General features: G+C 38.5%; 1 protein-coding gene across 7 annotated transcripts in view; it reads right to left on the bottom strand.

Moving 5' to 3' along the window:
- Positions 1 to 26346, bottom strand: part of LOC126863492 (uncharacterized) — a 49542-nt gene continuing 23196 nt past the window's right edge. For 4 of the 7 annotated variants that reach the window (XM_050613730.1, XM_050613729.1, XM_050613733.1 and 1 more), the window contains exons 2-6: positions 5466 to 5535; positions 2784 to 3509; positions 2166 to 2394; positions 1990 to 2080; positions 1 to 1510 (exon numbers count right to left, since the gene is read on the bottom strand). In XM_050613730.1, coding sequence (XP_050469687.1) covers positions 1400 to 1510; positions 1990 to 2080; positions 2166 to 2394; positions 2784 to 3509; positions 5466 to 5517 — 1209 coding nt within the window. In that variant the 5' untranslated portion in view covers positions 5518 to 5535 and the 3' untranslated portion in view covers positions 1 to 1399. Of the gene's footprint in view, positions 1511 to 1989; positions 2081 to 2165; positions 2395 to 2783; positions 3510 to 5465; positions 5536 to 9130; positions 9245 to 14175; positions 14414 to 14530; positions 14615 to 26346 lie in introns of those variants that run through there. The other 3 variants (XM_050613731.1, XM_050613734.1, XM_050613732.1) reach the window with 3 other exon arrangements.

A 26346-nucleotide genomic window follows, 5' to 3' on the forward strand; every position in this document is an offset into this window, starting at 1 on the left:
TAATAATAATATACGTGTAGATTTATTCACAATCATCAGCATAAAACGAATTAATAATAATTTTACATTTATTAAACGCTACAATCTATCACAATAAATCTTCCTCTTCGTTCACCGTTCACGGTTTAAGGTTTGTATAGAAATATATTCGAACAAACAAATGCTAACTTCTACTAGAACGTAAACTGTATTTCGAAGGCTCCGAGGAACCGTCATAAATTCGCACATCTATACATAGACATACTTAATAACATAATTAATCGTATAGTACATGTAGATGTACATATGTACAAGCTAGAAGTTAAGTGGAAAACACGAGAATGAAATCTCCTTACTTCCTCTTGCTGGATATGTTATAAAGGCATAAAGCTATAAACTACGGTATGTATTTGGTCCGATCTTTTATTAGCCCGATTCTACATCTTGAAAATATTCGAAGCTGACCATGTACGCAAGCGAGAAGGTATTCAGATCCCGTTATTCTATTTAGAACCGCGTTAATCTTTCAATAAAAGTTCGAAGACTGTAAGAAACGTTGAAGTTGGATCTTAAATTAAGAGACGATATACGTGAGTACAGTTTGTAGAAATCGAAATGCAAGATAGTACAAGTAGTACGGAAGTAGTTCTTATCACGATACAATTAGTTCTCCGACGATTCGTAGGAATTCAGTTTTATTAAATTACGTTTCGCGCCTTTAATATAATAATATTTAGCTAAACATTAATCGTTTTATTTGTACTTACCGCTCTAAAAAGTTTATCTCGTTATAATTATCGCATCAATGAAGTACATTTTATTGCACTATTCGATCACTGCAGTCCGACGAAAGTGACGGTATCGCTGTCTTTCTTTAATAATACCGCGATCATTGCCAATTGTTATCATGGTAGAAAAATAGAGGGAACGAGTGACAAAATCAAAATTCAGGCATGTGCGTGATACACGTATATACCACGTTATACATCGCACGCGATATATTCACAAATTCGTACGCGATATAGTCACAAATTCGCACGCGTGTTCCATGTATAACGCGAATACAGGAATGCGCGCAGACCATGCAATTTTGATGTATCGTCAAGCTTTCTTTAAGAAATCGTAAGACCGACGGAGTTTTCTTTTTACCTAAAAAGTCTTTGAAAATCTTCGACTTAAAATATTTTATTCGCTCATATTTTTATCGGAATCGCTAACCAGCCATTGCGTTCAAACATTCGGAGGAAAACAACGTTCCTGCGTGTCTATACAATTATACTACGGCAAATATTCACTTTCTTCCGGGCACTCATCGAGTAAGTACATGCTATTGTTCCAACAACGATATTTGTTCGTGCGCCTCGCCATCAGAAATACTGAACGTTTCGATTCTCTTTCCGGGTTGAATTATCTTCTTTTGTCATAGTTTCGTATGCTTCACACTATCCGTCCAATAATTTTGTATTGTCATCGCTTCTAGCGAATTTAAAAACGAATCATTATCCAAGCTGTACATTTCTTCCGAATTATCCTGTAAATGAACGTTTATTTTAATACATTACGTATTACCATTAAGGATCATTTGATGAGCCGAGTATCATAGTGGTCAACGTTTAAAAAATATCGATCATTCGTGTTTTACAATACTTAACAGAATTATTCGTTTAATCGGTGGTCAACCAAATTGCAATTTTATTTATACGTGTGTGTATTTGCAAACGCGTTTTCTTAATTTTAAGAAATTCGTTACTATCATCTTTTCACCACTATGATCTCCCGCCACGTAAAAGTTAGGTGAGTTATCACGCTTGTTGTGGAATCATTCGACGTTATTTGGAAGATGATTTTGGCAATTTGCACAAATGAAATTGAAACATAAATATACAATATTTAACGCAATGCTGCGAATTTCAAATAAGAACTCCACCATCGAATTCTCCCAAAATGAACACTCCTACTATCGTACAACCATGATAAGCTCCGATATGCTTTTTAAATATTCGTACTTACGCGAATCGTGGAATCATCGATATAACCGGAACTATCCGGGTTACTGCATTTGTCGCTGTTAAGCGTTTGTGGCGGATTCAGGTACCTACGTCTGTAACGAGATAATTTTTCTATGCAATGCTGAAAGTCGTTTCGTCTCCTACGCAACAAGATTCGGTTCGTAACGCGTTAATTACCTGTACATAATGAATCCAAGGCTACCCATTGTGCTGAGTAAAACTACAGTCGCTACGCAGCTTCCGGTAATAGCGGCGATGTCTAACGTTGATCTCGAGCCGCTTTCCTGCTTCTTGTTATTGCTTTCATTGTAATCGGCAAGATGGTCTCCCTGTACCTGATCCCTTTGGAACTCTTTGGGAAATGTGTTCCGCGCTCTGCTCAATCGCGTTGATTCGCTCACTCCGACTGTAACGCATTTACATCAGATCATTATCGACACAACGCAAATCCAAAGAAGATCTCGCTTGCTATTTAAATTCTGTTACGATTCTGCAACCTTTATCTCGATCTCCCTTTAACAGGCAAATCGAGTTTCAATATTTTACAAAAATCTTCACATGCACGTAACGCATACAATGGCGCAACAAAATTTCCAACCAGATACATTTTTCACTTCATATTACAAAAACGACGTTTTAAACGATTCTAACTGATATCGCAATAGCTACGCAACAGTGTTTATTCGTTCTACTATTTTTACTCGTCATGTCGTTATAGCCAATATTAAAATTTCGTTAACAAGTGAAGAATCTATCCAAGCGGAAAACTCTGTAAAAAAAGAAAAAAAGCGCTACCTTCCAGAATGGAGGCGGCAGTGGCGAACACACGTGGCTCCTCTATCAACTCTCCGTTGATTTCGATGTCATCCGATCGATTGAACGTCTTGATGCCGGAACTACCAGCGGACGACGAGAAAGAGGAGGACGAGGAAGATAAAAACGAGGAGGGTTTCGTTTTATTCAGTACCAGCCTGATTCTAGACACCTCTTCCTGAAGAGGTAGCACCGTGAGATCCTCCACTTCGTCCGTGCTGGCGTTCCGATTCCCATTTTCATCGACTTTCTCTTCCTGCTCGTACTTCGATCTACCGCCTGTTTTGTTCGTTGTTAGGATCCACGTGATCTTACTATCCTTCTTCGTTGCAGTATTTCGAATCCTCTCTACGCCAGCCACGTCGCTGATTAACTGCGGCGTGAAACTTTTCACGGTGTCCAGATCGACGACAGCGTTGCTCGCGTTTCCTCCGTGATACTCGTCTATGGGATCGGTACTGCTTTCGATGACACTCGGACCGACCTCCATGGGAGTGGAGATCGTGCTCGACTGTCTCTCCAAGATCACCGCTGTATTTGTGGGAGGATGAAGACCGATCGCTTTGGCTACACGGAAGCTCTGTCGAAGCTCGGACGATCTCTCCGCTTCTATAGAAGCGATTTCGGATGTCGGTTCTGAGCTCAGGCGATCCTGCACCTGGCCACGCGGCTCCGCCGTGCTCGACGGCACTGGGTTCCCTAAGATCACTGAAAATGACAAATTTCCGTGTTATATGCGGTGTACAGGTCCGTTTGTACGCATTTAATTTAGATACACGCAGCATGTATTTTACTATCCAGTTACTCGTACTTCGAACATGTCGGGTACGTTTTAATTAAACACAACGTAGCAAGGAGCGTTCAAACGATCGATATCGTTGTCAATATTTAAGGCTCTCAACGTTCTACTGACAATATAATATTGACCGTCTAGAGGGTCTTTTATGTACGATAATATTGAGAACCTTAAATATTGACAATAATATCGATCGCCTGAGCGCTCCTTTAGCGTTCCATTTATCAGGATTCATCGAGGGACAAGTACGTGTTTCATACGTATGTTGTACATACAGCGTGTCCGGTTTATCCGGAATCTTCATCTTCAAATATTTCGAAAAGCATGAACGACAGGAAAAAATGTGTCAGACAAAAATTGCACGTTATGCGACGGGGATAATATGCTATATCCTTGTGTATTTGATGTTGCGACGAGCTAGGAACCTCCTGCGAATCGCGTCTTAACATTTTTTAACGTATATCTCCATCCTTCATCGCGTATTATTCTCGTAGCTGGTATCCAGACTTTTGCAAAACACTACGAGCTCGTTGTCTGTTGCATAATCCGCTATGCCACAGGAACGCTTTTAAAGACGTTTCTCGTAACGTCGCTACTGGCATTGCCAAAGCTCGAGATCGTGGCTTTTCAACGTTTCCAAAACAGTCAGTCCATTGCCAGCATCGCTTTTAAGCTCCGGCTATTTAAAAGTTTGTATCGCGATAGCGAAGCTAACGATCGAGCAGATTAAAAATTACGGATTAAGAAGATACGCTGCTAAATCTGGCAATCAGACTCGGTAAATGATATGTGGTTTTGTATAAAAACAAAGAGAAAAAAAAGAAAAGAAATAAATTCTTCGTATTCCGAGGTCGCTAGAGACTCACGTCTGTCGTATACATTGTATGCAATATACAACACACGGTGCAACTAATAAGGTTGCTTTCACGTCATTAAACAAAGCCATCGAACATACTTCTAATTTCCAATGTGGAATTGATTGTAAGCAATTTAAGAAGAACGAAAGAAAGTGTCACGATAGCGGATGGTGCGAGAGGCACAAGTTTCTAGCGTTTTGAAAACGTCCGTATATTAGCTAGAAGAGTATGTAATAAAAGACGGAGGTGTTCGTTTAATAATCGTAACGTCACGTTCGGAGAAGATTTCAAGGTCGCTGCAATTTAAAAAAAAATGTCTTAACTTTTGCATTCTGACAGTTACGATACCATACTGCACGCCGACGACGATTACATCGTCAAAGATGGTCTCACGAGACTAGGATGATATACAATGAACAATAAGAAGAACTGAAATAAAGAAATTACATCGAAGAAGGTCTAGCGCCACGTAATCGGTAAATAGTTAGTCCAAGAAGAAACAAAAATGAACAAACATCACTTGCTTTTGTCCTCGTTACACGAGAATCGCTTCTTTAATTTAATTATTTGAACGCGAATTTCAACTACAGAACGAAAGATTATATTATTATTATCTCTACTGGTACTGTTGTTATTACTAACATTATTTATACTGCTATTACTATGAAAACTCCGTTACATAATACGAAGGCTTTTTGTTCGTGAAAAATTATTGCCACGTTCGGACAATTTCCGAACGATGGAGAGAAGCAAGCGAATATGTAGTTGCGAGAATCCTTGGCAAGATTTTCCTCTCTCGACATAAACGTCTATTGTAATTGCACGCGTACGGCGTTTCACGCCACTTCTATTTAGATCGTAAATGCTGGAACATGAACTAGAATTCGTAGACGAATTTGAATTTCGGCTCAGTTGCTGAACGAGTTGAACTAAATGTCTGGGAACGCGTGAAAGAAGTAAGAAAACCAAGTAGCCAGATGTCCTTGATTTTAAAGATTATTCAGAACGTACCGAGAAATTGAGCGGTAACCCAGAACCAGTGCATCCACCAATGCAGCGTCATCGCGTCATCTGCGTGTGCCTGAAACAGAGTTGGAAAAATCAGTCGATCGAAGCACCAACAACCATCGCAATAACCATCGCGAAACAGAGGCGTGTGCCAGCTTCGGTTCGCCAACAATTCATTAAACCAATCGTCGCCTCTGTACACAGTTGGCGAATACTTTCGTGAAAAATTACGCCGGAATACACCGTACTTGGGTACAACGATGGACACCGTAATAATTCTAGAAATTCGTGAAATCCTTCGCTCAAGCTAAAAAGTCCAGTGCAAGATTATTGGGTTGGCAACTAAGAGACTGCGAATTTTGCTATTAAGTGGCATTGACGAGATCCGCGATCACTTAGTTGCCAACTTGATCCTTGCCCAAATGTTAACGATAATATCGATCTAACGATAAATTCCATGGCACATCCATACCACCTTTGTATCGATGAACGAAGCTCTACGTTTCGTACTTCTTTTTCAGTTTTATTTCTACTTATAGAACACAGTGGCAAAGTTTGAACGCTAAACTTCCGCACACCTCGTATATCGTCGACAAAACGTTGGGAATTTCGACGATATTATTGGGCTGGCAACTAAGTGACTGCGGATTTTGCTATTAAGTGGTATTGGCAAGATCCGCAATCACTTAGTTGCCAACTTGATCGTTGCCCAAATGTTAACGATAATATCGGTCCAACGATAAATTGCATGGCTCATCCATACCACCTTTGTATCGATGAACGAAGCTCTACGTTTCGTACTTCTTTTTCAGTTTTATTTCTACTTATAGAACACAGTGGCAAAGTTTGAACGCTAAACTTCCGCACACCTCGTATATCGTCGACAAAACGTTGGGAATTTCGACGATATTATTGGGCTGGCAACTAAGTGACTGCGGATTTTGTCATTAGGTGGTAATGCCAAAATCCGCAGTCACTTAGTTGCCAAGCACACTGCTATTGCATTACTCGGTGAAAAGTAATCTTCAGGAAACGCCAATCCTGTTTTCCAAGATTACGGGGCAGTCTTACGACCAGTCTGTCGCCGTTTGCGTACGAAATAAGTTCGTAGATCTCCAGAGCTGTTCGTCGAGTTGTGACGGGCACTGTTCGCGAGATGATCGTAGGATAATTATAAGGCGTTACGTGGATAAGGCGATAATTATAAACACGTTTGGTAACGAGTACGCGGCTTAAGATATCGGTAATCATCGCGGAATATCCGCTCGACTGTTTCCTTGAATCGCCATGATGGGGATGACCATTAAGCTTGGAAACCGGAAAGAACGAAGGTAGGAGGTGAAACAACTTGATCTTTTATTCTCTCAGTATAGTCTGTATAGTCTTCTATAGTCTTCTGTCCAAGTTAACGACGCGAAACGATTATGTTTAACAGGTATAGGGCACACGGAGGAGCTCGTTGAAAATTCTATTTGTCCTGGTCGATTGTTTAAATTGTCCGCCACGTTTCGTGGATCTCTGTCGGTGAATTTTGACTCGGTGCCCTCTCGTTGCACTTGTCAGGACAATGGTCCATTAGTCACGTGGATACGCGGAAATATCAGGCGTCGACGTGGATTGAGTGCCGCTCGAACGTTCGCACTCGACCAACGTGCTCCAGCGATTGATTTAGAGCTGATGTTAACGCGTGCCGAGTACCAGCAGCTTTTTTAATCGACCACAAACTGAAAACTCCGCTGATAACGATCAAACGTTCTCTGACTGCCGGAGATGATCATCGGTGTTACCACGATCCGTGATAACGCACTCTTCAAAATGATTAAAACGAGATAAGTTTCGTGGACTAAGACGATTATCAACCGTACGAATGGTTTAGATAACATCGTCAATAAAACGTGCGCGAATCGATGTAAAGTTTCGCGAGAGATACAGAGAATTTATACAGAGTGGTTGGTAACTGGTGGTACAAGCGGAAAGGGGGTGATTCTACGCGAAAAAAGAAGTCGAAAATATAAAATACAAATTTCTTTTTTTAATTTTTCCATCGAGACAACGATCTGCAGTGAGATCCGTTATAACGAGACGCGATAAAGTGCAGGCGTACCGAGCGAAAATTCAAAGTCGATTTTTTCGAAAACAAAGCCTCGAACGAAAAATTTTTACTATATATTTTCGACTTCTTTTTTCGCGTAGAATCATCCCCTTTCCGCTTGTACCACCAGTCACCAACTACCCTGTATATTTGACTATATTTTTCAAAATATACAAAATACGTGGAAGTATCAAGCTATTTGATCGCTCTGCAAGTTCTATCTCTGTAGAAACAGATAGTCGTGCGGTGAAATACGATGGCACATGCGTGCAATGATTTGTAACGAGTTCAGGTTTGTGCGGGTTTGTATCGTCGACGTTAAAGAACGATCCCGAAACGAGCTTTATATCAGCGTTTTCTCCACTTCTGCTTCATTTTCACCTTAACTGTACTCGTATCTTCGCCGGTTTCTCGAACATTCTAAAAATACCGATCGTCGTAACACTGTGCGTACCATCGATTTGTTATGAAACTCGGTAGAGATTTATCAGCTATTTCCAAATAATCTTTGTATCTTTCGATCTAACAGTTGGAAATTATGTAAGTACGTTGCTGGTCGTCGAACGATAGGATTTACGAAGCGCAAAGATTAGAAAGATCAAGGAAAATCGATCTATCGCGGCTTTCCCTCTCGCCTGCCTCTTCATTGGAATTTTAATTGCGCTTCAGGTGTTTACGTGTAAAAAATTGAATCTCTGGAAGAGATGTATTTACTCGAGTGGGAAGAACATGTGCAGCAATCTAATAGTATCACATTCTTCGCCGTGATAAACACAATCGATCAGATCGAAAAATAAACTTCGATCGACGGGAAAGTCGATGCGTTATCTGGCTGTGGAAGGAGATTCGCGGTCGGCTGAACAACCGCGGCTACCTCGTCATCCAGAAAATCGGATACTTAAGTGAGTAATCGGTTGCTCAATCCGCTGCGGCGTGACTCACCGTCAGAAACACGAAGCAAAGAATTTGAAGAACCGGGGAGATCGCTGAATCACGAATGCTCGGCCATGGAAGATAGAATTTTTAAATGGCGAAATATAATTTTCATATCACGTACTTTTCTATATCGAATTCTCTTTTTATATCGTTTTCCAATTATTGCGTTACGTAATTCGTCTCGATATTAAATTCGAAGCTAACTATGCTTGTCGACGTATGTTCAGAGAACCAATTAAGAGAGGACACAGCTTCGCGAAAGAATGCGCTTCTCTTAGGAATTTATTCCGACGAAATTCCATCGACTGATTTCGTTCTTCCTTCTAACAAAGATCGCGCATCGTTCCTAAAAGATTATGTAAGCGAATATGTCAGACAAGATTAACTCCTACATAGAAGTGTAAGAGTCGATTCTCGTTCTAGTAAACGAAAAAAACGACTTAGCTATATAATTCGCGAAAAATTGTTAATTGGAAAAATTGAAAAGACGCTTGTTAAGAAAGAATCACGGAGAAACTGGAAATCTTCGTTGTGAAACTTGATTACTTTCTAACAAAAAGTATCCCGAAATACCTTTGTACCATTTACATTTGAATAAATCAACGAAGAAAAAAAAAGAAGCGATTTTCTAACAACTCACCAAGGAATGTCCTATCCTCCGTTAAAACCAGCAAGCTCTCGCAGAAAGTTGGCAGACCGGAGAGACGTACACGAGGCGGGAAAGTTTAGCACGGCTCGATTAAATCTTCTGACAAAGTGAGAAGTCCAGATACACAAAAAATCTGATACAGTTATTCGCACTGGCCGGTCATGCTCTCCTGACTGTAACCAGTTGCACCTGGATGCACGACGGCGCGCCGCGACGCGACGCCCGGTCTCAGCCTCTGCGAACGATGTCGCAATTTTCCAAGCTCTAGACCAACCTTAATCGAGATGCCGGAACAAACGTCACGTAACCGCTCCCTTTCCGCCTGCGAAACTCTCGCACTCGTTCATATCGAAATTGCAACTGGTGACGTCAGAGACAAGGAACGGCCGAAAGAGAGAAAAAAATGTCAGATTGCGAAATTCAAACGGTATATGCTACGGTGTATCGCTTTAATATCGTGATTCGTTGATAAACGTGCTAAGGCACGGTATTACTATTCGCGATAACGATAATTATCGATTCTTTATTATCGATCGTCCGCGACGTATATGCAGGATGGTTGGTAATTGGTGGTACAAGCGGAAAGGGGGTGATTCTACGCGTAAAAAGAAGTCGAAAACGTAGAATACAAATTTTTCGTTCGGGGCTTTGTTTTCGAGAAAATCGACTTTGAATTTTCGCTCAGTACGCCTGCACTTTATCGCGTCTCGTTATAACGGATCTCACTGTAGATCGTTGTCTCGATGGAAAAGTTTAAAAAAAAAATTAAAAAAATTTTATTCTATATTTTCGATTTCTTTTTTCGCGTAGAATCACCCCCTTTCCGATTGTACCACCATTTACCAACCGCCCTGTATATACGTCCTGTACGTTCGCATCGAGTCCGAGCGACGTATATGTACGTTCTATCTAGTTCGATCGAATCCGGGGCAGGTTTGTTCGCGATTTTGCTGCGTAATTATTTGTTTTAGTTATTTATGTATGAAACGCGGTGGAGGAACTCGGCGTTGATCTCGAAGCTGCACGCTGAGTGGCGGTTTCTAAATTCTATCGGAATTAATAGACGTTGATTAAAATGAATAGACGAAAGAATCGTTTACGGAAATTGTTCGACGAAATTTCTCGGATTAAAAGGATTAACGATAATATTACTATACCGGTTTACATTGCATCGGCGTTATTATTAATAACAGTACTAATGTAATCAGTACACAGTGTTGTTATATCGATTAATATAAATGTAAAATAACATATTAATTGCATTAATATTAATAACAAGGTAATTAGGACGTGGTATTGTTAGTAATAACGATGCTAACGCAACGTAAGCCTGTTTCAAATTTGCCAACTGATAAAAAGCTTATGGATACTTTAATAGCAAAGAACTGAATTAATGTTCACGATGCGAACGTTTCGCCTTTATTACGTTTAAAGTTACATTTTCGGTTGTTCGCTTAATACGCGTAGGATAGCTCGTGGCACGTAAGACAAAATAACCAAAGTGTTCCAACGTTAGTGTATTTTCTTTACACGTTGTTAGATAGTGAATCACCGTTAGTAGAGCGTGCAAGTATCGGCAACTAAGCGATTGCGGATTTTGTCAATACCACCTAATGACAAAATTCGCAGTCACTTAGTTGCCAACTCGATATTACAATAAGCCTTGCCCTGTTTCGATGATGATTCATGAGAAGGCATAAAGACAGGATTCTTAAGCTTGGTTCCTTTCCTTCTACGAAAGAGTGGACCTTCTCTTTCCTTCTTCTCTCTATCTTTTTTTTTTCTTTTAAGAAATATAAGAATTGTCGAATTTATTTATACGAAAAGAAAAGGCAGAGGATAAAGACCTTTTTTGGTATGGCGTACCGTTAACTCGCTACGCAACAAGGTCCGCCAGCATCGACGATCCTACCAAAAAATACCTCTTCTATGTGTCATGGTCGCGAAATAGTGGATTTTCTTGGTCCACGCGAAGCATCGCGCCAGGATACAAAAGTGACTCAGTGTTTTGCGTAGCTAAAGTAACAGAAACTTTCGTATTAATGAATTCAGTTATGTTAAAACCGAACCAAAGAGTAAGAAATTAATCGCTTCCATTAAATAATACATAAATACAAAAATAATACATAAATTAACGTTTACCGTAATAAATTTGAACAATGAAATAACGATTAGAAATATTTAGTGCTCAAAGGAAGAGTGATAAAATCATCAAACTTTAAAGCGTGCAATTTTATAACTGTATCTACTTAAAACGCGTACAATCGAAATCCTCGAAATAACATTGAAATTCTTCGAAAAATAACTCTAAACGAGCGTTCAGCCGATCGATATCATCGTCAATATTATCGTTAATATTTAACGTTCTCAAAACGTTATCGTGCGTAGAACACCTTCCAGAGGATCAATATACGGGATATCCAGAGGTTTAACGTTGAAACTTTGCCAGTGTGTCCTATAAGTAGAAATAAGAGCGAAATGTCACGCGGCAGAAAGTGCATAAGCGTTTGATTAATAAGTTACAACGAAATTATGGACTGCGAGAAACGTACAATGTACACTCTTCCTCTAAATTTAATACAAGATAAAACAAGATAAACGTTCGTAGTAGATGCTGATACGAGGCACATATGTTCGCTGTATGTGCACGATCATACAACGACAAACGCGCCATGTATCGTTTCACTTTCGTTCTGTTCGCCTCGTTCGTAAATTAATTACTCGAATGAAAATCGCATATGAAGAAATAAGAGAAAATCGATCCAACGATAAATTCCATGGCACATCCATACCATCTTTGTATCGATGAACGAAGCTCTACGTTTCGTACTTCTTTTTCAGTTTTATTTCTACTTATAGAATACAGTGGCAAAGTTTGAACGCTAAACTTCCGCACACCTTGTATATCGTCGACAAAACGTTGGGAATTTCGACGATATTATTGGGCTGGCAACTAAGTGACTGCGGATTTTGCTATTAAGTGGCATTAACGAGATCCGCGATCATTTAGTTGCCAACTTGATCGTTGCCCAAATGTTAACGATAATATCGATCCAACGATAAATTCCATGGCACATCCATACCATCTTTGTATCGATAAACGAAGCTCTACGTTTAGTACTTCTTTTTCAGTTTTATTTCTACTTATAGAATACAGTGGCAAAGTTTGAACGCTAAACTTCCGCACACCTTGTATATCGTCGACAAAACGTTGGGAATTTCGACGATATTATTGGGCTGGCAACTAAGTGACTGCGGATTTTGCTATTAAGTGGCATTAACGAGATCCGCGATCATTTAGTTGCCAACTTGATCGTTGCCCAAATGTTAACGATAATATCGATCCAACGATAAATTCCATGGCACATCCATACCATCTTTGTATCGATAAACGAAGCTCTACGTTTAGTACTTCTTTTTCAGTTTTATTTCTACTTATAGAATACAGTGGCAAAGTTTGAACGCTAAACTTCCGCACACCTTGTATATCGTCGACAAAACGTTGGGAATTTCGACGATATTATTGGGCTGGCAACTAAGTGACTGCGGATTTTGCTATTAAGTGGCATTGACGAGATCCGCGATCACTTAGTTGCCAACTTGATCGTTGCCCAAATGTTAACGATAATATCGATCCAACGATAAATTCCATGGCACATCCATACCACCTTTGTATCGATAAACGAAGCTCTACGTTTCGTACTTCTTTTTTAGTTTTATTTCTACTTATAGAATACAGTGGCAAAGTTTGAACGCTAAACTTCCGCACACCTTGTATATCGTCGACAAAACGTTGGGAATTTCGACGATATTATTGGGTTGGCAACCAAGTGATTGCGGATCTTGTCGATACCACCTAATAGGAAAATCCGCGATCACTTAGTTGCCAACTTGATCGTTGCCCAAATGTTAACGATAATATGGATCGTCTGTGAACGCTCCTAAAGAAATCTACAAAGCGATAAATCGTTATCTTTGCAAACTTTCGTCCCCAATTTTCTATTCGAAGCTGGTCAACTTCTTTTTCTTTCGAATTGCGATATTGAAAAAGGACTAATTTATGTCACCCTCGAGTGCCTGCCGCTCTCTCCTCCTAAATTGAACGGTCAAACGTTCCTTTTCGAATGCACAAAGCCTCCTGGGGCTTTCTTACATTAGAGATGACGAGGATGACGATTAAATGCCGTGTCACGTACTACTCCTTATTGTCGCTATTGTGTAATCTTGTTACTGCGTAACAATGTAGCGATTGAGACGTATGTAGTACAACGATATCTGGTTGGTCGGAGTAATTCCACTGTAATTCATTGTGACAGATGTTTAAGAAGGACCGAGATTCCGGATCGTGTCAAACAGCACGACCTTGTCAAGTGGCACGATTGAATGAATGATACCGCGTGTACAAGTTCCTGAACCGAGACACTGCGAGAAACTGGCAATCGTCGTTGGTTGTGTACTTAGCTATGTACGTACATGACACGTCCTCTTGACAAATTAACTCAAAGACGATATAATCAAGTTCAACAGCTCGATGATAATTCGATATAAAAGTAGCTTGGATATCGATTACAAGGTTAATATTAATCTAGATTGATATTAATTTATAAGCTGTTTATAGACGGAATTGAATAGCTCGATGGTTTGAGAAAAGATAATTCGATATAAAAATAGCTTCAACATTGATCCGAAAGTTATAAAATAAATTAAATTTAATAGCCTCACGGTTCAAGAAGAGATAATTCGACTTAAATCTGGCTCGTAGATGAAATTTCATAGCTCGATGATTTAAAGAAAGACAATCCGATTTAAAAGCGTTTTTAATATTAACATAAATTTATATTTATGGACGAGAAATAGCTGCACGGCTTAAGAGGAAAATAATTCGATCGTAAACAAGCATACGATAAAGTTAGCACAGATTTAACAGATTTAACATTGCCGGTACGCTTGCACGATATTTGACAAAATATCTTCACAGTTTCCGTGCAGCTATTTTTTTTAGCCATAAAATTCACATAAAAATTGCGAATATGTACCTAAAACTGTATTCTTGGACACAATAAACTTTAAATCTCCTCTCCTACTTTTTTAGCCATAGAGTATCCGCATCGAAGTATACCATTAATTATACTTATTAGACACAACAACACGAATAAACTGCGGATGTTTACGCAAATTGAAATTTTTACGAATACGACGAAAGAAGTAGAACTCGACTATAAACTTGTTTCTTTATCTAAGCTCGTCGTAACTTTCATCGTCGCTTTGAATAATTTGTATATTTTTCTACGCCACAAATACGCGTGTATTATTATTTTTTTTTCTTTTTTAATTTAAATTTCGCAAAAGCACAGAAAAATCCGCAGTCTACTTATCGACAACAGTACGTACGTGTACGTAAGATGAAAACGAGAGTATACGATCCTCGACGCGATTGCCAGTACTGCGTTTGAGTTAACTACACACAGCCAGAGGATCACCGTGTATATATACATATATATATATATATATGAATGAATCATCAGAGATATAGTGGAACATGAGAAACACGAAACGCGTTGTAACTAGGAACGTTATCGATATGGAGAAGGTGGATGATAATGAGAGGCGCAACGATGGAGAAACGAGAGAACGCTTCCGCAAACGGTCCGTGCCACTTCGTTTCTAGACCAAAAAACCCGGCCGTTAATCGCATTCTACGTACTCTCGTTCACGGTACACGGCTCTGTGGGCGTTTATTAATTCGAGCGCGATTAAATTTGATTTTCGAACGTCAATTACGGGAAACGAGCTCGGCGGTCCGTTCTACTTCGTTTATAGAGTGAACGCAAACAATCAGCTGATCGGAGCGTCTCTAGTTGGTAGTTGTACGTTTCTCCTATACATATTTCACAGGAAAAATACTCGATCCAGCGGGATCGTGTTATGCAACGTGATTCCAACTTTTCTGTGCCCCAACCGCGGCAGCGTAATCTACAAGTAGAATTAAGGAAAAAGCGTTGTACGTATTTAATTAGATTGTTGGAAACATTCGTAGCGTTTTTCATCGCGTTTCGTAGCATTCAAAGAGGATTACTCATCATGAAACCTCTGCTAAATATTTAGACGCTAACTTTAGCATAAATATTGTTGCTGGTTGAAAAGAGAAAGCGAAATTGATTAATTGTTATTGTATCGTATTTATATTCGTTTATTTGTATTATGACACTTATGCCTATTGCAATGATTTTGTGTATGTGGCTGCTTCGTACATTTTTTTTTTTTATCTTAGTTTATACCCTGAAGCTAAATTTTAATCCATCGTTCAATTATGTTTATCCGATTACGTGATACGTGTGTTATCTATTAGGTTGTTCCGAAAGTTTCTTTTACAAGGAAATAATAGTTTTATATTATTCTATCGGATTATGTACGATCCATTTTGTTCTATTTATTATATTTGTTACATTTCGTCTTTTGTGATTGTATTTGTCAGAAAATAGATGTATGTACATGTGCATTGTACGAGCGAGGAACGAAAGAGAAGAAAACAAAAGAAAAAAGCTATGAAACGAGCGCATCGCGTATGTGTCGAACGAATGAATGTGCAATAAAACAAATTCATTCCTGTTTGACAAGTACAAGAGAATAGGGCGCTGTTCGTTAATATTTCAAGTTGTTATATTATACGTAAAATAGTTATTCCGTTCTAAATAAATTTTGTATTTAATAAAACGTGTGATATTAGTTTAACGATATTGTTCCGATAGAACAAAATCGATCATACAAATCAAAATAAATTTTCTTCTATTCTAAAAAAATGTCCTGCGTCTATTATTATAAAGCAAAAGAAACTTTTGAGGCGACCTAACATAATTTTTATTTGGTATACACATCGCATAGATTAGTAGAAAACAGTCAATTTTCTGTATCCGATATTCGAAAGCGCGAAAGTTTATTAATAGGAATATGGATGAGCCTGTCGATGTGTGACTCCCTGGTGGATTTTGGTGGTCAAACTTTCCTTAATTATCTCGTTGCGACGCGCATACGACGAGAAAATCGAGGAAAACGGATGATCAGATCGCAATGACTTTAAGGGGGCCTAAGGTTAATTCGTACAAAAATAAGGCATGTTTTTGTGAATTATTTGTGACGACACGGTTAAAATCTCTTTATTAAAACCAATAGTACATTAAAGTGTGACATTCGAAGAATATTGCATAAAATTTTCACGAAGAAATATTAAAAAATACGGCAATGGCAGCGATTATTCGGACGTGTCTCGGAAAAAAGTAGAATTGCTCATAACTTGGTGCTAACATAACCCCAACCTAACCCCAGGTAAAGCTGGGAGGGTTTTTCGAAATTTCAATTTTTCACTCTTTTGGAACACTTTGAAGGGAAAATTAGCCGCAAATTTTCGCAAAATCGGCTAATTTTCCCTTCAAAGTGTTCCAAAAAAGTGAAAAATTGAAATTTCGAAAAACCTTCTCAGCTTTACCCGGAGAACTGTTACCTAACGAATGAACTTTGATTTTTTCCGAGACACGTCCGAATAATCGCTGCCATTGCCGTATTTTTTAATATTTCTTCGTGAAAATTTTATGCAATATTCTTCGAATGTCACACTTTAATGTACTATTGGTTTTAATAAAGAGATTTTAACCGTGTCGTCACAAATAATTCACAAAAACATGCCTTATTTTTGTACGAATTAACCCCCCCCCCCCAAAGAAGATAAAATACTCTGCAAGATTAAACTTCGTATCGGGGCAGCATTTTTTTGAAAAACTCCTGTCCGAATTTTCTGACAGTAGTCGGTGAATAACTGACGAACTGTATATCTTCTACGTGTCAGTGTTTTGGTATATCTCGTTTCTGCTCGTTCTTCTTTGTTCTCCCTATTTGTTGAAAGCTCTCAATTCCGCTTCACGCTTCCCTTTATAAAGTTTGCCAGTTGCCATATTTGTTGCTCGGTCGTTATTGTTACTATTTCGAAATTGATTAATTAACAAGCTCTCGTTTCCCAACAAGACGACATTGGCCGTTAATTAGAATGTGCAATTTCATTCGTCCCATCCATTGGATATCGGTACGTGCATGGTTATCACGGGTTGTTTGTTTTTATTTTAATCCAATGTTTTCAGTGGTGGAAAATCGGATAGCCGTACAAATACCAATAACTCGCTGAAAAAGCTATCTTCTCGATGATGAAAAATTGGATGGTCGTGCGGATATTAATAATTACTCGAAGAAATTTATTGTTAAAAAAGAGACTTGGCGCTATAGAATACGAAAGGTCAACTATATTTGCTCCATCTATATTTACGTGACGTTAGTCGAGATAATTTATCGTGAAAGATAATTTTAATGTCACTTGTAACGAACAGACACCACCAAACATCCTACTGAACCGCAAACAAGGCAAGTCAAATACCTAGGACTCCACCTAGAAATACAACTCACATGGAAACAGCATACTAAATCGATAATAGACAAAATACAGGCAACAAGGAGACAAATGCATTGGCTAACAAGTGGAAAATCCAAATTAAGCATAGACAATAAATGAAAAATATGCAAAACGATCATAAAACCAATCTGGACGTATGGAATATCACTATGGGGGACAGCAGCAATCAGCCATATAACCAAAATAGGGACAATGCAAGCTAAAATTCTTAGAACAATAGTAAACGCCCCATCGTACGTTAGGAACGAGGATATACGGAAGGATCTGGGTCAAAGAGGAAATTAGAAGACAAGCAGGAAAATATTAGGTCATCCCATAAGTTCGTGTCGACTTTTGCGCATACATTTCATGTGTCGATTTAGAAACATACGGCGATAAGGGACCAATGCACTTGAGCTTAGCTGATCGAGAACAGGCTAGAGCAGATTTTCGTGGGTATAAGATCGTAATATAGCGAACACAGTGACTTCTAACGGTAAAAAATCACGAGTGAAATGCGTATCCATTTTCGACATCTCGTGTTATATGAATTTCGGAAAGGAAGTTCTGTAACAATTGCCACGAAAAACACATGTGCTGTTTACGGAGAAAATGCGCTTTCATCTCGCACCTGTAGGAAGTGGTTGCAACGTTTTAGAGCTGGGAATTTCTGTTTAGAAGACGAGAAACGCTCCGAGCGTCCTGTTCAGACAGACGAAGATAAAATTCCGGATCTTGTTGAAAAATCACGAAATTTGACGGTTCAAGAGATGTCAAATGTTCTGAAAATACCTAAGACAACGATTCGTAGGTGTTTAACAAAAATAACATATATAACCGCTCGAAAAACGGCACGAACTTATGGGATGACCTAATACGAAGAAAGAATAGGAACACACCCAAACCGGCTAGCCTGTGGAAACGATCAACACCTGAAACATGGATAGAAGACTGAAAAGGAAGCATCCAGCAGACCTCGCAAAGGACACAACCTAACAAACACGAAGACGGTATCCCACTGGCGGTAGCCACCCACATGATAATCTAACAGCTAAAAAATTCTACCAAATGTCCAAACTCGACAAATTGTGAATGTAAACATTTAAATAAAAAAAAAAACTTGTAACGATAGCTTAATCCCTCTACGTTTTTTCAATCTTCTCCTCCGGGTTCGTACTTTACTAAACGTAAACGTTGACGAATTTCCGATGTCTCGATTCCATAAAATTTCTTCTTCCTTGAAACGTAGTTCGATAGGAAACATTGAAAACGCCTTGTATAAGAATCTGTCCGAAGCGTGGTTAAACTCGAGGGAAATTGGTTCCCTGAGCGATGCACACAACGTCGAGCTGGCTGGCAATAATTTGTGTTACGTAAGCGCATCTCGCCAACTCGTTTCCTCCAGCCGTACTTGATTCACTTTCCATATTTCGCCTGGAAGGTTGACCTTCCACTGGACTTTACGCGAATGGCTCGAATTTAAGCTCGAGCATCGAAGGTTGCCACGTAATAACTTCCAGATACATACATGCATACGTAAACACACACTTACATACATACATATACACGTGACCTGAAATATCGTCCTTCGTGTCCAAATACTCAAATTTCACAGCAAAGTTTTATTTTCCTCGTGCTACTTTATGATTGTTTACGCAGAGAGACGCAGGAACGTGTAGAATATATTTCTACGCTATAATTTATATATTCATAATCTACCCGTGTAATTTATTCCACGCTATATTTGTAATTCATATTAACTTTCATATTTTAACATTAATTTTAAGAATAATTGTGTGTATATCTTCTTCTTTGAATATAAATGTATTCTCATTTTTTTGTATAAATGTCTTCATCATTTTCTATGTATTTATAATATAAGTAATATATAATATTCGATAATTATTTATTATGTGTGTATATATATATGTAAATCTATTTATTAAAATATATATCGCTGTTTTAAGTTAATAACGAAATATGAAAAATCTGTGAAAGATAAGGCATGAAAAGAACGAAAAAAGAGGTTCTAGACTGTTCTAGAGTGGCTAGAGTGTCAGTCGAAGACCGCAGAGGCGTGCATTATCGAACAGCCGCGTTGCTTCCACTTCTCAGGCTAATGGCCATGAACTGATTAGGCTGACGAGATCGAGTCTTTCTTTCTATCGTTCGTTAACAGGTAACTACGTATGCATATAGCCCGCTTCAATCGAGGCAAAGGTTAATTTTAGCGATTGACACTACGCTCTCTAATTGCTCGTTAATCACGTTTCTCGTAGATAGAGCAATCGCCCTTGAATAACCTTTCCGTAGTTCTGTCCACGTTTGTACTATGTTCGTCATCGGGAACTCTCAATGCCTAGATAAATTATGATTTATGGCAATAATTTACAAGGATATTGCAACGATACGAATTTCTTTTTTTTTTTCTTAATTTATTTCAACGTCGATTGCTAAGGTAATTTTTTGTCTAGAACTTATCTTTATTCGACTAATTACAACGTATAATTTGATCGTGATCCAAATCGATCTAATCGATTGGATCGCGAGAATTTCTCACGATCGTTTACGACGACAAAGAAATAATTTGATTTTCAAGAGACAGGTTTATTAAAATTTCGATTGCTCGCAAGGTGGTTATTTCGTGAAAAAAGAAGAGGAGAAACAGGTAAGCATTCCTTCGCGAGTTTCGAGATCGTACAAAGTTTCGGATTCAAGTTTCGCGAATGTAAAAACCAGGTCTCATCCTTGCTTTTATTATCCGCTAATTTGAAATTTCAAATTTCCTTCGTCGACGACTTTCGAGTGCTCTTTTAAAACGGAATATTAGGTCGGTGCATATCAAACAGCGCCTTCTACGATAAAAGTTTAATTCCTCCCCAACGTATCGTACATTTAATCGAAATTGTTGAATTGTTGAATTGTTGAATGCAAGTTATTCTTATTTTCCATTTTTTCAGGGACCATCTTGTTTCGTTATTCCAGACTCGTAAGGATGACTCTTTGAAGCATAATTTCGCGACTCAAAAAAATCTCTTACAGCGGAATTCTTGCAATTTCTTCGTTTATAAACCTCGTTAATACGATTTACGCACTAAAAAATTTCTCGGATGAAGTAGGAGACGTCAAGCTTCCTCAAATGCTAATTTTACCGCAAACCTTCGTGGTATTTTTTCCAAATTTTCTCCCAAGAAAATCGCACGAATAATAGAGCGTGATATTTTTATCATAAATCTTGCCAACATCGAATGTTTCGATTTCTACGATAGCAAATTTCTTCTTCTCTGATATAATTGACAATCAACGATGGGACAAGATCGAAGGCGCGATATTTGCGCGGCAAATTTAAACTTCGAGCGAACCACAAGCCAACCGATCTAATAAATGCAAGGAAGATAAAGATGGAAGAGCGGTGTATGCTCCGTATTACAGGCACGAACGTTCCGACTTCTCTTCCGCGTTTTCGCCGCGAAGAAAAGATTAGTTCCGTTCGCAACAAGTGATCGTTAACACGTTCGCGGTCATGTAGGTCACGATAGTTGTTGCGCAGGAGTTCACGTACCACATGTAGGTCGACATCGACACAGTGTGAACCGGACAATCTACTTATCGTTGCTTCTGAACAAACAACGTCGCCCACCTGAGAACCTACTCGTCTCGAGCAATTCTCGTAATTGCCCGACGAACGCGAGCGAGTTTATACGTTCACCGCCACCGACGGTCATCGCTTACTAAATATTTGTAATTGTTATATGTTTTGTAATTTATAGTTATATATAATAAAAAATAAACTGAATATTTTGGAAGTATTAAAATAAGACGAGATTTTATCAAATCTCTTAAATTTCTTCTTATTATTATTTAATTATAATTATATACAGGGTGGTTGGTAACTGGCGGTGCAAACGGAAAGGGGGTGATTCTATGCGAAAAAAGAAGTCGAAAATATAGAATAAAAAATTTTTTTTTTAATTTTTCCATCGAGACAACGATCTAAAGTGAGATTCGTTATAACGAGACGCGATAAAGTGCAGGCGTACCGAGCCAAAATTTAAAGTCGATTTTCTCGAAAACAAAGCCTCGAACGAAAAATTTGTATTCTATATTTTTGACTTCTTTTTTCGCGTAGAATCACCCCCTTTCCGCTTGTACCACCAGTTACCAAACCACCCTGTATAATATATAATTTCTTGGACTAATAGATTTTCGGCGATGTTAACGATTTACAAGGGAGGACGCGCAAATTCAGAAAATTATGCAGCTTCGAGGATACGCAAAGGATATAACTTCGCTCTTCCGGGGTGAAATTGACCCACGGAGGTCCCTTTATTTTCCGATCTCGCGTTATTCCGTTAAAAAAACTCTTCCGATAAAAGTTACTTCTTTCAGTTAGGACTAACATTTGGTAAAAGATCGATCGACGTTGCAGCGAGTTGTAAGGAAAAATCGGAAAATAATCGGATTCTTGTGGCTCGATTAAAACCCGGGGCAGCAAACAAAAATTGCGTGATACAAACATATGTACATTTTATACCTCTGCATCGAGTTTCATAATTTTTTACTCATCAGAAATCTATCAAAAGTGCACAGGTACAATATTTTAAGACGACAACGAAAAAATAGAGAAAAAGGAATTACGCGTATTGTGCAACAGGTAGAAAGAAGACAACGCGGAACACATATTACTGGAAGGTGTTCTATATGAAGAAACGAGAGCAGCGCGTTTGAAGAGAAGAGAAGAGAAACAGTGGAAGAGACAGTGGCGGTATAAACTGAAGACGATGCAAGAAGACTACTTCATTGCGTACAAGAAACAGTGAAAATATGAGCATTGTGCTGAAACGAACGAGAGAAGCTCAGGGACACAGGACTACACCGAACACTCATTTGCTTAAGTACACGTTTGCTTAAGTACACATACAGTATTAAGTAGCTGCGGATCTAAGCGACAGACTATAGCAGCTATTACAAATTGGTACTGTTTTATGACATTTTCGATAAATGCAAGAAGCGTTAATGAGTTGTATAGCGTAGGTTTACTTAATTACAGCGTACTTGCTTAATTATAACGATAACGAAATAATATTTGAGCAAATGTTATAACGCGAGTGTTAAGTATTTAAGGTAAGCAAATATAAATCTGATTAAGCAAATTAAGTAAAAGTGAAAGACAAATAGAAATAAGTAGAAAGTAAAGATAAATAGAACCACTTAGCTACGTGAACTTGAGCTAAGCAACGTTTAACGATAAGAAACGACGAAAAGTGAGATTAAAGTGAATGTAAACCATCCAACGATATACAGCGTATAATTGACAAATTGTAACATGTGATAACACGTACTACGATAAAGAATACGAAAAATGAAATTTTATGGTGCAGTATGTATACTATTTACAAGAAAACGAAGTTACACAAAATATGCTCTTACGTGTGAACAAAACAAATAGAAAATAAACCAGAACAACGATCATAAATTAATCTAAACTCTATCAGCTGTTCGTACAATTAACCGCGTCTATCCCTTGTAATTTATATTATTATCTATCTACATAAATCTACATCTTACGTATTGCCCCATATCTTCTTTGTTATCGTATTTCCTCCCCTGATTTCTCAGTCCAACTTTCCTCTACACATTCCCCTTGCTCCTTCCTCCTTCTTTGCCCTAATTGCTTTGCCCACTCCAATTTATATAATCTATCGCAGCTCCCACAGTAAAATATATAAGAACGCGTTATTACGAATATCACCGTGCTATTTATCATAGTACTGGTTGCAGGATGATAATTAATTATCGTTCGTATCTGTTGTTTATCGTGTCAATTTGCCCCAGTTCGATAATGCTATTCTTTTCTGCTCCTGTCACAACGCAATATCATTGTGCAAAGATTGGATTTCTTACTAACATCGGACGTATTTTTTTATTGATATTTACCGCTTTCTGTATATTTTTACTCGCGGCTATATACAGGGTGGTTGGTAACTGGTGGTACAAGCGGAAAGGGGGTGATTCTACGCGAAAAACGAAGTCGAAAGTATAGAATAAAAATTTTTTTTTTTAATTTTTCCATCGAGACAACGATCTACAGTGAGATCCATTATAACGAGACGCGATAAAGTGCAGGCGTACCGAGCCAAAATTCAAAGTCGATTTTCTCGAAAACAAAGCCTCGAACGAAAAATTGTTATTCTATATTTTCGACTTCTTTTTTCGCGTAGAATCATCCCCTTTTCGCTTGTGCCACCAGTTACCAACCACTCTGTATATACTTTCATTTACGATTTTATATATTTTATGTAATTTCAATTCTGAATTACTGCTTATTTATATATTTTGTATATATTTTTCATTAATTTTGTATATTTTCGTTTACGATTAACAGGACTGCGAAACTCGACACATTTACCGGAAATTAAAAAGCGCGCAGAGGTAGGAGGACGCGCGTAACACGCAAAACTCTGTAAACTATGGAAAAGCGGGGAATAATATTTCGTAAGCGAAACTTCGATTCTACTTCGCGTTTCTTTCTATCGTCCGGCGATTCATTTCGATTGAATACGGCGTTCACGCGCACCGATTTCCTATTTGTATCGCGATAAATGAAATTAAAGAAGTTGTACACCCGAATTCCATTTACTGGGACGAAATCTCCGTTAATTCGGTTGCACGTGCTTCTGTCGATTCGATTCGACTTTTGCTAAATGAATAAAAAATCATAAATAGGCGGGCAGAGCCTATGAATTTGCATTATACGAAATCGATGAATCCAGACGAACGAGCGAGCTCTACCGTACGTTCAAGCGATTCTCAACTGTCCCTCACACGAGAACTGTTTTACAACGACGACGTTGAAGAAAAAACGACGATGGTGAATTGTTTGCACTAGCAGATTGCATAATAATATCACAGCCAGGCATCCTACTGGTCGATCAAGTAGAACAGGTTTCAAATCCTATACTGTCCACTCAGGCATCTGTCGATCGATATCGAATCGAATGGCTAAGGTCGTCCGGTAAGAAGTTGTTAAAAAGTCCGACAGGGAAAAGAAACGGTGCGATTTACGTGGTTAAAAAAGCGTGCACGTAGAAAGGTTGTCTCGATAGCGGAACGATTTTATTTACTACATCGAGAGACGTTCACTCGGAGGGGCCGCCGAGTTGTTTCAACGTGAAAGAACTGCTTTGCCATTCACTCGATTCAATGAACATCCTTCCGTAACGAATAATCGACCGATGATAACTGCATACATATTTATCTGTAGCCAAGCAGAATCGTGAGAATCTCGTGGAATCTCGTCTGAAATCGTATAACATGTGGTTGGTCGTGCGAAAATACCTGCGCCAGTGTTTTATATTTAATTACATTCGCCTTGTTAATAATTGCTCGTTACACATTCTGTTTTATTTCCAAACGATTATAGGATAGCATGATAAATATTCATTGACATTATCTGGCCGAATGTTTTACGCTTGATTTTCAAGGTACACGTATAGTCGTTCTACATGCACGTTCTATATTTTATTTTCCGGTTAACCAGAGACGCGAGGAAAAATTGGGTCGCATAGCTCAGAAGCGAATTACTTCGATCGCGTAGGATCGTAAGGTAAACGTCATTACAGGATAGAATGGTAAATATTAATTGGCGAATATCTGGCTGAACATTTGGTGGTTAACTTTCAAAGTATAAATTGTTCGCTATGCATATATCGTATTTTATTTTCAAATTAGCCAGCCGTCAGGCGAAATTGCCTCTCACAAGTGAGAAGCAAATTACATCACCGCGATCACGAAATCAACGATACGCTGCGAAGAATAGAACGACGGAAGAAACCCGGTGGGGAATATTAGGGAACAAATTACTGAAAAACTAATTGAACAAGATAAAATGAAAATCTACGTATAGCGAAGCTCACGGAGATATTAAAAATTAAACGAATTAGAAACTAAGGGCATTCTGTCCGGAGGAGTATTATATGAGGAAGAATATTAAGTCGAATTAGAAGCAGAGAAACGTCAGGAAACGGATAAGATCGACAGTTATAGAAACTAGAACGCTGAAGTAAAATTTGAAATACGCTGTACCTATGCTACGATATATTGTATCGTGTTATCTATGCTACGTATCACGTTACATTATGTTGTTCCATGCTATGTTAGCTAGCTATATACATCGTGTTATATTCTGCTATAATTTATTATACAGGATGGTTGGTAACTGGTGGTACAAGCGGAAAGGGGGTGATTCTACGCGAAAAAAGAAGTCGAAAATATAGAATACAAATTTTTCGTTCGAGGCTTCGTTTTCGAGAAAATCGACTTTGAATTTTGGCTCGGTACGCCTGCACTTTATCGTGTCTCGTTATAACGGATCTCACTGTAGATCGTTGTCTCGATGGAAAAGTTAAAAAAAAAAAGAAAAAATTTGTATTCTATATTTTCGACTTCTTTTTTCCACGTGTACCACCAGTTACCACCACCCTGTATAATAGTAAGGTTATGTGCACATTTCTACCTTCAATTATACAGGATGCTTGGTAACTGGTGGTATAAGCGGAAAGGGGGTGATTCTACGCGAAAAAAGAAGTCGAAAATGTAGAATAACAATTTTTCGTTCGAGGCTTCGTTTTCGAGAAAATCGACTTTGAATTTTGGCTCGGTACGCCTGCACTTCATCGCGTCTCGTTATAACGGATCTCACTGTAGATCGTTGTCTCGATGGAAAAATTAAAAAAAAAAATTTGTATTCTATATTTTCGACTTCTTTTTTCGC

This window comes from Bombus huntii, chromosome 3, assembly GCF_024542735.1.
Source record: "Bombus huntii isolate Logan2020A chromosome 3, iyBomHunt1.1, whole genome shotgun sequence".
Classification (NCBI taxonomy): domain Eukaryota; kingdom Metazoa; phylum Arthropoda; class Insecta; order Hymenoptera; family Apidae; genus Bombus; species Bombus huntii.